General features: G+C 44.6%; 1 protein-coding gene across 1 annotated transcript in view; it reads right to left on the bottom strand.

Moving 5' to 3' along the window:
• Positions 1-2,155: 2,155 nt before the first annotated feature.
• Vsig10 (V-set and immunoglobulin domain containing 10) overlaps positions 2,156-10,750 on the bottom strand; it is a 35,183-nt gene continuing 26,588 nt past the window's right edge. Inside the window, exons 6-9 of the mRNA XM_004843695.4 lie at positions 8,985-9,095; positions 8,396-8,411; positions 6,696-6,907; positions 2,156-4,933 (exon numbers count right to left, since the gene is read on the bottom strand). Of these exons, the coding sequence (XP_004843752.1) occupies positions 4,878-4,933; positions 6,696-6,907; positions 8,396-8,411; positions 8,985-9,095 (395 nt within the window). The 3' untranslated portion in view covers positions 2,156-4,877. The remainder of the gene's footprint in view (positions 4,934-6,695; positions 6,908-8,395; positions 8,412-8,984; positions 9,096-10,750) is intronic.

Below are 10,750 nucleotides of genomic sequence, written 5' to 3'. Positions count from 1 at the left end.
GCGGGCGCGGGCGCGGGCGCGGGCGGGGGCGGGGACCCGCGGGGGACGGGGCGGAGAGGGGGCGGGGCGTGCGAAGGGAAACGGAGGCGGGGCTACCAGGGGCTGAGGGGAAACGGGGGGCGGGGCAAAGCGGGGGGGGGGGGGCTGCGGGAAACCCGGGAGAGAGAAAGCAGGAGGGGGAGCTGAGAAAATGGGGGACCGGATAAAACTGGGTGCTGAGACAAAACCCGGGAGAGATAAGCCCGGGGGGCTGCGAGAAAGTGGGGGGACGAGTAAAAGCGGGGGTGCTGAGAAGAAAACGGAGGGAGTCAGGGACAGAACCGGGTAAAACGAATGAGAGGATCGGAACTGCGGGAAAAGCGTGGGGCCTGGGGACGCAGAGCGGAGAGAAGGGGGCTCCGAACGCGGGCGGGAGACCACGGAGGCGGAGGGGCTGCTGGGGGCGTGGAAAAGCGGGCGGGGGGTGGTCGACGGCGTAAGGGGTGTGAGGAGCGGGCCGACCGGAAGCTGGCGGCGGGGTACTCAAGCCGAAGTGGGGACGCGGGGCTCCAGGAGGCGCCTGCGAGCGGGCAGCAAACCAAGGGCCACGTGAAGGAGCGGGGCTGGAGGGAAAACGGGCCGTGGAGTGGCGGCGTGGACCGAGTAAAAGTGGGATGGCGTTGGGGAGCTGGCCTGGGGGAAGGGGGGTCCCTGATGACCGCGTAGTGGAAAGGGAGCTGGGAGCAGAGGGCACGGGTGGGTGAGGGCTGGGCGAGAGGCCTCTGCAGAGCGGTGCGAAGGTTGTGCTTGTAGGCCTGCTGACATCCCCCTTTCCTAATCCCCTCGGAGCTTGTGGTCTCTTTCTTTCTGCTTGACACCCTCAGACACCCTTTGTCCAGTTTGGGTCAGATGGTTGGCTTTCTAACACTGTTATGGAGCCAGGGTAGGGTTTTAGTAGTTTCCCCGACCCCTGTAGTTGCTGGCGGCTTTAGTTTCCCGAAGGGCTCAGCTAATCGCAGTCCCTGACAGTGCCGCTTTGTCAGCACCCTACATACACTGGAAGGGGGCTGGGCTGTATCCTTACCCGCATCCTCCCTATCCCCATCAGTACTGGGGATTGAACCCAGGGCCTTCACACTGAACTACATTTCCAACCCGCTCTCCTTGAGACAGGGTCTCACTAAGGCACTAAATTGCTTAATCTGGGCTGAAACTCACAGTCCTCATGCTTCAGTCTCCCAAAGGGTTGGCATTACAGACAAGCACCGCCATGTACAGTTCCTTATTTCCATTTGTAATGACCTGGCTCCCCCCTTCAAGCCTCCACTTTTGTACTCAGCCCCAGTTTTAGTCTCTTCCACGTGGGTTCTCATTTCATCTCCGATTTCTTGGCCTCCTTAAGAATGGCACAGGTGTAATTTGAACTCAGGTTCCCTGATTCCAAGGCTTTTCCCACAATGCCATTCTACTGTCTCCTGTGTGAAATAAACCTGGCAATAATAGACTCGTCATGGGACCGGGGATTTAGCTCAGTGGTTTCCCCGCCTGCTGCGTAAGCGCAAGGACCCGAGTTCGATCCCTGGTACCAAAGAAAAAATAATAATAATAGACTCGTCAGGATAACCACTCTCAAATATAGGGCAATAAAGTAATGGTTTTCCATGAACTATCCCGTCATCAGGAATGAGTAAGGAAGAACTTGTCTATAGGTCTGGAGAAGAGTTCATCCCCAACCAGAATCTCCTCTGGGAGTGAAACACACAAGTTCCACCGTCCTTTCCTCTCTAAACCTGGCTCCACTTACCTTCACACCCCACTCAGGCCATTTTTCTCTTCTCTATTTTCTCCTACCCATTCTGTCTCCATATTCCCCCGACTCCTGGTGTCTTCCAGTCCTCCTATTAGTGGGATTTTTGTTACTTTTGAGATTACAGACATGTATCCAAAGGCCTCATTCATGGTAGGCAAGTGCTCTACTACGGAGTCACATCTTCAGCCCTTTGATGTACATTTTTATGTATTCACTGTGTACAAGTCATGGAAGAAAATAAAATGGTAAGAGGAACAATACTGTTTCCAATATTAGGGATGTAAATTTAAAATTTTTTTTTTCTGAGAAAACTCTGTTTTCCAAATTTTCCAGTTACTGATAGTCCAAAACAAAATCACTGAAAGATTTACTTAAAAATAACTTTATTTCATAATCTTTTAAAAAAATCCATAACCTCAGAACTAATTTCTCCCAAACTTCCCCCAGCAAATATTAAAAGGTAAATAATGTAGAGTGATCTGCTTATTTTTCTTTGCATCAGTTTCTAGCCAGTTCCATGGTGAGAATATCAATTGGCACTTATTGCTTTATAATAAAGTCTACCTGGCAAGGATGATTTTTCCAGGTTTCAGTGCACAGGTTATGGAAATTTTCCATCATGTGTTCTCCTGCTGCGATTATAGGTTCTGTGTGTGCTTGTGAAGAATAGAGCTAATATCAAATCCACAAAGATTTCAGGGCTCCCTCTGCAGTGTCTTACCAGGTTTTGAGGAAATGCAGTGTAATTGTAATATCCCTGAAGTGTTCATCTTTCTGGTCCCGATAAGTAGATCTCATGGTCTTTGAGTTAACAATACATGCAGATAAGATTTTCTTACAGTAAAATACGGCAGCTTGGACTTTGCCACACAAAGGCTGTAACCTACTCTCAACATGCTTGTGGATTTGGGTATGGATCATGTTAAGGAAAAAGGGGGGTAAAGTCCAATTCTTATAAATCCCTAAAAGCTGAAGATCTTCAGTCTCTGGGCTCTTAACTGACCCAGCGTATAAATGCGCACACTGGGGTGATGCAACAGCCAGCACAGATCGCTTGGTTGGGGCTCCACAGCATTTGGCATGAAGCCCTTGAAGCTCCCATTTGCTAGTGGAAAAACCCTCAGATATCTCCTGTCACTACGTGTGTGTGCAAGAGAAAAGGAGGTTGTGGAAAGTATCCCAGTGATCTTGCAAAATATTCTCTGCATTTCCAGCTAGTGGTTTCCCCTCTAGTTTCTTCCCTTTCTTCTTTTCTTTAAAATCTAGTTGCTTCTGAAGAGTGGACTCTTAAATTCAGAAATTTAGCCATGGAAGACTAAAAGAGACAAGCTCAGTCTCTGGGGACGTTAGAAGCAACCTGAGTGTCTCATTCTGAAATGACACTAAGAGACAGTTTAGAATAACGCAGTATATAAGGTTCTGTTGCAGCAAAAAGACCTTGCCAAGTAGGAGCACTGTAATTCACAGCTATTCCTGAGGGTAGAAATTACAGCAGCTCCAGACTCCCCAGTGTCTTGAGCTGGGGAGAGGGCACAAATGTGATTTTCTCAGCTCAGTCCCTGCATCCAGGAAAACAGACTTTCACTACCACTGCAGCAGTTACCTCAGATAACCAGCTCCTCCTCTTAGGAGTCCCAGTCTCTACCACTGGAGAAGGGGAGCTCTCCACTAAGCCCTAGGTCTTGCCCATTGGAGCATGATCTACAATATTAAAGAGTGCAAATTCAAGTCAAATGTTTATGCTTAAAACACATCTATCGCACACTCATAAGGTCCCTAACCTTAAGAGATATGGATGAAATTAAGAACATTTTTTTCAAAACTCCAGGATCTACTAGAAGCATTAGCTCAGCAACTGAAACTCAGCACGTTACATTTGAACCTTAGTGTTCTCAATCAGTGTATACTTACAATACCTTTAAGAGGTGGGAAAGAAGTTTTCCCATTCCTATTTCTATGATAGAAAAACTGAGGTCACACAGACTAGTCTGTCCAAGTGGTTCTTATCACCAGATATACTGTTAGGAAATGCTTCTCTTGCCTTTTTTGCAAAGCAGCCAAAGAAATGAATATTAAAAGCTGAAAGTGAATCCTAGGTACACCACCTAGGAGGCTTATATAAATATGAAGCTCTGCAGAATGTGAGGTTATAATGAAAGATATCTCCTTTTATCAGCCTCTACCTCTTTTGAAAAGAATTACATCTCCAGGGGAAGAATGGTCAGGAGCAGCTAACAATGCCCTCTCGGAAACCATTCTGTAAAGAATGAAAGGGAAGACGGCCACTCCTAACTTACATTTTTTTTTCTTCCACTAGGGAAGGCAAAGGAGGTAACTAACCTCTATTGAGCACCTCTGAGGCACTTTTATATCCGAAATGACCTCCTTTCATCTTTACCACAAGCCTGGCAGCAGGAGGACTGATGTTGCCTGTTTCACACGTGAGGAAACAGCTCAGCAAGCAACATGCCCAACCCCATGGGATGAGGAAGAGTTGGAGCCCAGTGTTTCTGACTCCAAAGCCTGACCCAGACGCCTTCCTCTGGCTCCCACTGGTAGCTGCCACCTCACCTTTCCCAGGGAGCTGCCGTCTGCCTGCTTCCTCGGTTGCAAGCGCACCTGGGCAGAGATTAAGGAAGTTCCCGTCTTCCGACACAGTATTTCCTTTTGTGCTGGGACAAGCTGGTTATGAACCTTTAAAGAGTGGCAACAGGCATGGAGACCAAGTGCTTCCCTGAACAGTGCTCTTTCCACATCAGTGCCTGTTATGCTAAGTCAACCTGTGGAGCGCCAGCAGCCACGGCAAAATGGCACCTCACATGCCAGCTGCAGCTTTCCCACACACGCCACTCCTTCCTGAAGCTTTTGAACATTGTTGAGAAAACTTACAGCAAATTAAACCAGTTTGTTTTTTTTAAAATGGAAGGAAAGATGTGTGTTTGTTTTTCTTGTTTGCTGAGGGACCCCAGCTGTTGGTAATGCAAGCTCCTGGGCAGGGGTGTGAATCAAGGCAAAGCTGATAAAGAGCTTGTCTTCGGTGGAGCTTTCCAAGCTTTCAAGACAAGATGATCATGGGCAATCCTCTTCTTCACACTGGCAGATCTTCTTCTCGAACAATGTCACTTTGCAGCTCATTGCTGTCATCTGTTCAGGGGAAAAACAGACCCAACTAAGTGATCTTCTTTTCTAATACCAGGGATTGAACCCTGGGCCTTCACACTAAGCTACATACCCAATCATTCATTCATATATATATATATATATATATTTTTTTTTTTTTTTTTTTTTTTTTTTTTTTGAAAGAAGGTCTAAGTCACTTAGTTGCCCAGGTCAGGCTCAAACTTGCAATCCTCCTGCCTCAGCCTCCCAGGGTGCTCAGATTATAGGCATGCACCACCACGCCTGATTCTTTTTTTTTTTTTTTTGGTACCGGGGATCGAACTCTGGAGCTTGCATTTGGTAGGCAGGCAGCAGCACCACTGAGCTAAATCCCCAGCCCTCGCCTGGTTCTTAATAGTGCATAACTATTTCAGTCTTCTAAGTGATTCTAGTTCTTTCCTGATGAGCCACAGAATGAAATTTCATAGAGAAGGTGGGGCAGAGTACACATTTGCCTGTTCTCCTAAACAAAATTCTACAGATATACTCAATGCTTACCCATCATGCTCCTGGCTCCTCCCCTCACCTGAAATACCCTCTCCCCTTTCTGCTTAAGCAAACTGTCCATACAGATTGGCCTCAGATCCACATCTTCCACAAGCTGTTCCTGACCAGTAAATTCCTTCTGGGTTTTATTCTTCTTTGAGGTCCTGGAATTTTTTTTTTTTTTTTGAGATGGGGTCTCACTATGTACTTCAGCCTGTTCTTCATCTTATATAGCCCAAGCTGGCCTTGAACTTACAGTGACCCTCCTGCTTCAGCCTCCCTAGTGCTGGGATTACAGCCATGCACCATCATCATGCCAGGAAGGCCCTGGAATTTTTAAACATATCAGCCATTAGGTAATCACATTCCTCCTTGGGACCACTCCTATACTGCCATCTCAAAGAGTTGGTTAAATCTGGTTCCTGCCTCAATTTTCCCCATATACTTTCATCTATCCCATCTGGCCTTGTAAATAAAGTTCCCTGCACACCAACACAATCAGTCTTTTCTATTCAACAGTGCCCATATTGTGCCTTTCCCACACCAGGCCTTAACCACATTTGTCAGTTTCATTCCAGTACTGGCAGTTTATACATATCAAGTATCCCTTACCCAAAATGACTGGGACCAGAAGTGTTTGGGATGTCAGAGTTTGGAATATTTGCATATACACAATGAGACATCCTGGGGATAAGACCCATCTAAACATGAATTCCACTTAGGTTTCAAATACTTTCCTGTACATATAGCCTCAGGGTAATTTATTTATCTTTATTTTTATTTTTATTTTTTTCAGACAAGGTCTCACTGTATAGCCTGGGCTGCTCTTGAACTGATATCCTCTTGCCTCAGCCTCCTGAGTGCTGAGATTACAGGCTTGCACCACCATCCCTGGGTCTTGAAGGTAAATTTATACAGTATTTTCATAATATTATGAATGAAACAAAGTTTGTAAACATTGAACCATCACGCTAGCACTCAAAGGGTTTTGCATTTTGGAGCATTTTGGATTTCAGATTTGAGAACTTATAAATAGATTTTCAGATTCTACAGTAAATTTTATTTCAGTATCTTCCTCAGCCTTTAAAAATCCCTGCTCAGGGCCAGGGATTTAGCTCAGTGGTTCCACCGCCTGCCTTGCAAGTGCAAGGACCTGAGTTCAATCCCTGGTACCAAAAAAAAATCCCAGCTCATCTCTTAGAGCTCTCCTGCTGGGATGCTCCCTGCAGAAGTCACAGTGTTCATAAGGAAGGAAACTTACCTTGTAGGTCTTGGAGCCCATTTCCCATCCGCTCCAAGTTTCCATTCACCAATGCAGTCACTCTGTGAATGTGGCCATGCTTGTTTATTTCTTTCGGCAATTCCTCTCTCTCAGTCTCTTCTCCCTCCTCTTCCTCCTCTTCCACGGCATACTCTTGTTCATCTTCCTCTTCCGAATCCACCAAAACCATGACATCACCCATGTCCTGTCCCCTAATTTCCAAAGGAGGAAAAATAATCAAGAAGATGTCTTGTTTTTCCTAATGCCACCCCTCACTGAACAGGCAACACTGTACTATATTCTTTGCAGCCCTTTTAGTGCTACAGAAAATTCTTCATGCATTCACTGTGGTCAAGTCATGAGATGACAGTGTGGCTGTAACCTCACAGAGATACAGCCATAGATTATCAGACATGATGGTATCTTGTGCCAGATGTGCTATGTTATTCTGTCCCTGACCTTGGGCACGTAGCCATGTTGTCCCAGGCATCCACCATTCCAGTACCCCTCACTATATCTATATCTAAATCTATACTATATATATGGTGTGTTCTTTCCTCAAATTTCTTTTCCACTTAAGGTGATCTCTCCCGCTCCTCATTATTTAAGACCTAGGTAAAGTCCTCTCCCTCCCCCTAGATCCCTGAACTACAGTTGCATTTGGAAATCATGCCCAGCACCTTAGCATTTAATTGCCCTGTAGTTCATTGCTAGCTTTGCCTACCTAGCCAGGGTATACGTTTCTTAAGGAAGAAAAAATGGGTTCCATGGCCCAATCCCAGTCTTAAGAGAGTTACAGTCTCATTTCGTCCTCCCAGCATCCTCCTGTGAAGTAGGTGAGGGCACGAGACTCAGACAGGTCAGGGATTTTCCATAGACACAGGACTTGGAAATGGCACAGATGTAATTTGAACCCAGGTTCCCTGATTCTAAACACTTTCCCCACAATGCCATATACTACTATCTCCTGTGTGAAATAAGTCATTATCCTTGACTCAAACACAGGGCAATAAAGGGATGGTTTCCCATGAAAGATGGTCCCAAATCAAAAATATCCCATCACTAGGAATGAGTAAAGAAGGATTATTTGTCCATAGGGAAGAGAAGAGTTCTTTGTTCCCACAGAGAAGTTCCTTAGGAAATGAAATACACAAGTTCCACTTGCTTACTTTGACCTTACTGGGGTTTCCTCTGGGGGTGGGGACTTCTGGGCATGATCAGATTAGCCTTCTAAAACATTCTGAAAGACTATGACTTGTTCTTCCTTTAGCTCTTTTTAGAAAATTCAATAAAACAAATGCATCAATGACTGGGTTCAATATGTACACATTGTCTTCATGTTTCAGTGACAGGCCCACCAGCAGGCCCAGACTTGAGGTTTGGCATCATCAAAGAATGCAGACTTTGGACTCAATCAGAACTGGGTCAAAAGGCAGATATTGCATCTACTTCCGGAATGAACTTGCAAAAATTACTTCACTGAGCCTCTATCTCCTTGTCAGGAAAATGGAAATGCCACCACCACCAAGACCCTGACTCAGTATTTATGAGAATACCTCATAAAGTTCCTGAACCAGTGTGGGGCAATGATGGGAACTAGATGGGAGTAGCTATCATTGTTCTGACGACAGGAAACACAACAGCGTGAATATAAATTATGAAAATAGGTTTTCTTTTACTTGAGTCTAGGGAACACTCACCTGAAAGTGCTTCTTACTAAAAGAAGAAAGGAAAAGAAAAATTAATATCCAGCAACACCACTAAAATCTCACAAAATCCCACCCTCCTCCCAACACAGTAACGAGGATCAAAGCCAGGAGCATTCTACCACTAAGCTATATCCCCAGCCCTTTTATTATTTTTATTTTCTTGTGGTACTGGGAATTGAACCCAGGGCCTTTGCACTGAACCAAATCCCTAGCCCTTTTTAAATTTAAGTTTGAGACAAGGGTTTTCTAAGTTCCCCAGGCTGGGCTTTCACTTGAGATCCTCTTGTTTCAGCCTCCTAATATCTGGGATTATAGGTGTTCACCACCATGCCCAGCTCACAAAGGTTTTTAATCAAACTAACATTTACAAAAGATCAACACATGAAAAACTGACCAAACATGAGAAGTGACAGGGTATTCAGGGACACATTCAGGGGCCTTATTCCATGTCCTGATTGAATGAAGAATTCTATAGGATAGGACTGCAAGGTAGGAATGAATATACCAGCGGCAGCCTTCCCTCACCCACACCTTTTTAAGAAGCTTGAAAGAGAAACAAAGGGATCCAGGAAGCCCTTACCTTTCCAGCAGAACACAGGACTGTAATACAACATAAGCCCTGAGATAATGGCCAGTCCCAACAGCAGGAGGCTGACAATGGTTCCCACAATGCCCCCAATGTTTACAGGCTCTGTAATGACAAATCACACCATTGTTGTCATCCACTTAACACATATCCAACTAGGAAAGCAATACCTCCCCTCTCGCTAAGTCCAGTTCTAGGATTTTTATCTAATGCAAGTAAAGAGCTCATCTCATCACTTCAAAAAGTTTGTGGGGATCAAATGAAGCACCCAATGGGAAAGAACCCTAGAAAGTTCACATCTCTGCATTGGGCTGAGGTGTGGCTCATCAATAGAGTGCTTGCCTTGGATCTTCGATGCCAGAGATCAATCCCCAGTACTAAAACAAACAAACAAACAAAACCAGTCCTCAAGACTGGTTTCTGTTGTTGTTGTTGTTGTTTTGCTTGTTTTTCATTTTTTTGAAATGTCTTGACATGTAGTCCAAACTGAACCTGAACTCACCTTATACCCTAGGCTAAACTTGCAATCCTTCTGCCTCAGTAGCCTCTCCAGTGCCAGGATTACGTGCACACACCACCACACCCAGCTTCATCAAAACTGTTTTGTTTTGTTTTGGCCTCTTAACTTACTGGAGATTGAATCCAGGGCTTTTGCTTATTTTTTTGTTTTAGTTTTTTTGAGATAGGGTATCACTAAAATCACTAAGTTGCCAGGCTGGGCTCGAACTTATGATTCTCCTGCCTCAGCCTCTCAGAGTGCTGGGATTACAAGCATGTGCTACCATTCCCAACTATCAAGATTGTTTTTAAAGCCATGGTAAGTAAGAATGTGAGTTACTAGTGACATGGTAAAAAGAGCAATAATAGAACAGATACAATGCATGTAGGCCCACACATATAAAGAAACTTGATACAGGACAGATTAGTGAACAAAGGAAACATCATCTGAGAAATGGTGCTGGAACAAATAGTTACCCAAATGTGGAGGAGGAAAAAAAATAAAACTTGATCCCCACCTCTCACCATTTACAAAAATCAATTCTATGTTAATAAAAGACAACTATGAAAGTCAAAATGCTAAACGTTTTAGAAGAAAGTATCTCTGTGACTCTGGAATGGAAATTTTGTTGTTGCTTGTTTGTTTGTGTTGAGGCAGGATCTTGCTACGTAGTTTAGGATGGTCTTGAACTCACTGTATAGCCCAGGCTGGCCTTGAACTCTTGGCGATCCTCCTTCCTGATCCTCACAACTGCTGGGAGTACAAGTGTGTGGCACCACAGCCAGCAGGTTTCTTAAAACAAAAATTGCTACTGATTACCCAGACATGGTGTTAGTCACATACCTACAATCCCACATTTGCGAGGCTAAGGTAGGAGGATCATAAGCTCAAATCCTACTTGGGCAACTTAGCAAGGCCCTATCTCAACAAAACAAAACAGCTAGGGATGTAACTCTAGCTCAGTACAAAAATCTTGAGTTCAATCCCTAGTACCACAAAAAACAAATTGCTAATGATCTAAAAAATGTTTCATAAAATCAACTACATTAAAATGAGAACATCTATTAAAGGATATGATAAAACAGAAAAGACAACAAACTAACAGGAGGTAGGATTGGTTAACATGTGAAAACTAACAAGGAATTAGTATGAGGAATTTCCTTTTTTTTTTTTTTTTTTTTTCAGTACTGGGGATCAGACTCGGGACCTTGCGCTTTCAAGGCAAGCGCCAGAAACACTGAGCTAAATCCCCGGACCAGTA

The sequence above is a fragment of the Heterocephalus glaber genome, unplaced genomic scaffold (assembly GCF_053883595.1).
Source record: "Heterocephalus glaber isolate CG9 unplaced genomic scaffold, H.glaber_assembly_v1.0 deba00001687, whole genome shotgun sequence".
Lineage (NCBI taxonomy): Eukaryota > Metazoa > Chordata > Mammalia > Rodentia > Bathyergidae > Heterocephalus > Heterocephalus glaber.
This window is presented reverse-complemented; position numbering and strand designations above follow the sequence as displayed.